A 3,066-nucleotide genomic window follows, 5' to 3' on the forward strand; every position below is an offset into this window, starting at 1 on the left:
GAGTAGGTAGCTGTTCCCTTCTCCAGGGGATCTTCCCAATCCAGGGGTCAAACCCAGGTCTCCTGCATTGTAGGCAGATTCTTTACTATCTGAGCCACCAGGAAAGCCCTGAAAAAATAAGGTTTGTTATTCATAGGTCTTGGAGGTTGCATGGAACACCTGGGGCCACACAAAGATAATTTAGGGAGAAAGAAAGAGAGACAGAGGCTCTGCAGTTATTAGGGTCAAGGGTGGGCGGTGCCTAGGGTTTCATAGGTTCACTCTTTATAGGTGAATATAAAACATGGGAGCAGGAATTAAAGAAAGGGTGGGAAAAGCAGAGTAACTCAAGTGGTCAGTTAATGGAGGTCATCCAGGGTTTTCTAAAAGAAGAACTTCATGGGTGGGGTGGCCCAGCTCTTTATCTAGATGTGTAGTTGACTATACATTTATTTGAGATAAATGTGTTTGAAATAAATGCCTGGCAATCAGAACCTTAATGTCAAACATTTACATTACAATAAAAAGGGTAATTATCAGGCACTTAAACTACAAAACTAATATTAAGATAGAAGCTTGATTGGATCTGGGTTAGCTTTTTAGCAGAATATCATAGAGCTCCTGTGATTTCTACTGCACCATATCATGAGGTGCACAATGATTGGTTGTCCTATTTTTAGTGATGCTATTTATATTATAGACCAGAGGGTTCAGGCGGCATCTGTCTGATCTGTGTATTCAGTTTTCAATCAGATTTTCACCTAATATCTTTAGGTGATAAAAGTTGATAAAAGTTGCTGATTAATGCCAAAATGATTTAATTATTTGAACATATATTTTCTTTTAATGTTTTGAATGTATTTGTAGCTGTTGTAAAACGTTTGTCTGTGGATTCCTATATCTGGGCCACATCAAATTTAGTTTTTATTCATTTCCTTTTCTCTTGAATATTGATCAGATTTTACCAATTATTTGTATGACTAATAATTTTTTGATTAAATATAGGTTGTTGAGGAAACTCTGGATTCTCTTACTTTCTTTAGAAGAAGATTGGTTTTTGTTCTAGCAGACATTTCAAGTCATGGAAGGTCATCTTGACCTTGAAGATCATCTTGAATCAAGTAGGCTTGGTTTTATGCTCTGGGAGTATGGATTTGTGGAAAGCCCAAGGTGTCACTCTCTTTTGTGATATGACTCAGCCTCCAAATTCTCTCTTCCTGGTGTCATGGTCAGGGGTTTGGATTTAGCCTGTGTTCAGTCGGGTCTAGTGTAGGGCTTACTCAAGGATGTGATTTTTACTCTTAAGACTTGGACTTTAAGAGTGATAGTTTGATAACAAGAGTATTAATAAGGTGTGCAGAGCAACCCACTTTCCTGGTACTGCTCTTCTCCAAGCCCTGCTCCACTTCTAGTGTATTTTATTTCAATCCTATAGCAGCTTCTTTCTGATAAGTCTAAAGTGGTCTTTCCATTCATACCTTGAAGTCAGCCACAGCCACAGCATCTGTTTCCCCCAAACTATTTTTGGATATCTTCTGCAAAAATCCCTCTTCTCTTGTGCCTTATTCTATAACTTTTAGTTGCTTGAGGTACCCCATGTTTCAAACTCTGATCTCTGCTTTCTTGGTGAGTGGGATTGCTCATGTGTTGATTCACAACCTTGGGAATTCCCTGCGTGAAATATTCCCTAAATATGGAAGTTGTCCTGGTTTCTATATCAGTTTTATTTCCAGTTGTCTATGTAATGCTCTGTGAGAATCTTGATGTTAACTGATGCACTTTGTAAATGTCGTGGTGAAGTGGGGAGAGATTTTTTCCAAATGCTTTTTTATGGAGATTATCCTTAATCCCAAGAACTTTTCACACTCAGAATCCTTTTCAGGGAACTCTTCACATCCTTATTTCTTAGACTATAAATGAAAGGATTGAGAGTGGGGGTTACCAGGGCATACATGATAGCAGCACCCAGCTCCCCAGAGGCATGAGAAGCTGATGGGGACTTCAGGTAGGTGGCAAAGACTGAGATGTAGAAGAGGATGACCATGGAGAGGTGGGAGCTGCATGTGGCCAGGGCTTTCTTTTTGCCTTGTGCTGATGGGATCCGAGCTACAGCAAGGAAAATATGGGCATAAGAGCTTATGATGCAGAGGAGAGGGCTGATTCCTAACAGTCCTGTCAGAACCATCATCAGGTCCTCATTGAGGTGGGTATCAGAGCAGGAAAACCTTAAGAGTGGTTTGAAATCACAAAAAAAGTGAGGAATCTCTAGATTAGTATAGAATGATAGTTGAGTTAGCATCAAGGTTTGGATCAAAGAGTCGGAGTGGGCCACTCCCCATGACCCACCCACCAGCAGCCCACATCTGCAAGGAGTCATTAGGAGTGCATAGTGCAGGGGATGGCAGATGGCAGCATAGCGGTCGATAGCCATGGCAGTCAAAAGCAGGTTGTCCATGTTAGCAAAAACTGCGAAGAAATATAATTGGGCCAGGCACTCAGAGAAGGAGATCAATCCGCTGCTGGTCCACAAAGTCTCCAGCATTTTGGGGGCTGTGGTGGTAGTAGAACAGAGGTCGACCAGGGAGAGCTGGCTGAGGAAGAAGTACATGGGGGTGTGGAGGTGGATGTCAGCGCCAATAGCCAGCAGCAGTAGCAAGTTTCCTATGAGACTCAGCAAGTAGAAGGCCAGGAAGAGACCAAAGAGGAGCTGTGGTTTGTCTGGGTCACTGGACAGTCCTGAGAGGACAAAGTCAGGGTTCTTGCTGCAGTTCATTTCAGGTCTTGATGGGCTACAGGACAAGAATCAGCATAAAGAGCATTCACTCAGTTAGCTACAGATGGATAAAACCTTGGATCCTTTCTCTTGGCAATGGGTTTTACTTATACCACCAATGGGAAGAATGCATAAACAAAATAACAGTGGGGAAGACAAGAGGCATACCTCACAAAGATGGTCAAATTAAGGAAACATCAAAGTAAGAAAATGGCATTGAAACATGTAAAATATCATGTATGAAACGAGATACCAGTCCAGGTTCAATGCACGATACTGGATGCTTGGGGCTAGTGCACTGGGACGACCCAGAG

The 3,066-nt window shown here is 41.9% G+C and overlaps 1 protein-coding gene across 1 annotated transcript; it reads right to left on the reverse strand.

Annotated features, from left to right (window-relative positions):
* Positions 1-1,822: 1,822 nt before the first annotated feature.
* OR1O8 (olfactory receptor family 1 subfamily O member 8) lies at positions 1,823-2,752 on the reverse strand. Its single transcript, NM_001390470.1, has one exon. The coding sequence runs from the start codon at positions 2,750-2,752 to the stop codon at positions 1,823-1,825; it is 930 nt and encodes a 309-aa protein (NP_001377399.1).
* Between the last annotated feature and the right edge of the window lie 314 nt (positions 2,753-3,066).

Source organism: Bos taurus, chromosome 23, assembly GCF_002263795.3.
Source record: "Bos taurus isolate L1 Dominette 01449 registration number 42190680 breed Hereford chromosome 23, ARS-UCD2.0, whole genome shotgun sequence".
In the NCBI taxonomy this organism is placed as follows: domain Eukaryota; kingdom Metazoa; phylum Chordata; class Mammalia; order Artiodactyla; family Bovidae; genus Bos; species Bos taurus.

Excerpts from the sequence above, each read along its gene's own strand:
- OR1O8 (NM_001390470.1), bottom strand. The coding sequence starts at position 2,752 with ATGAACTGCAGCAAGAACCCTGACTTTGTCCTCTCAGGACTGTCCAGT.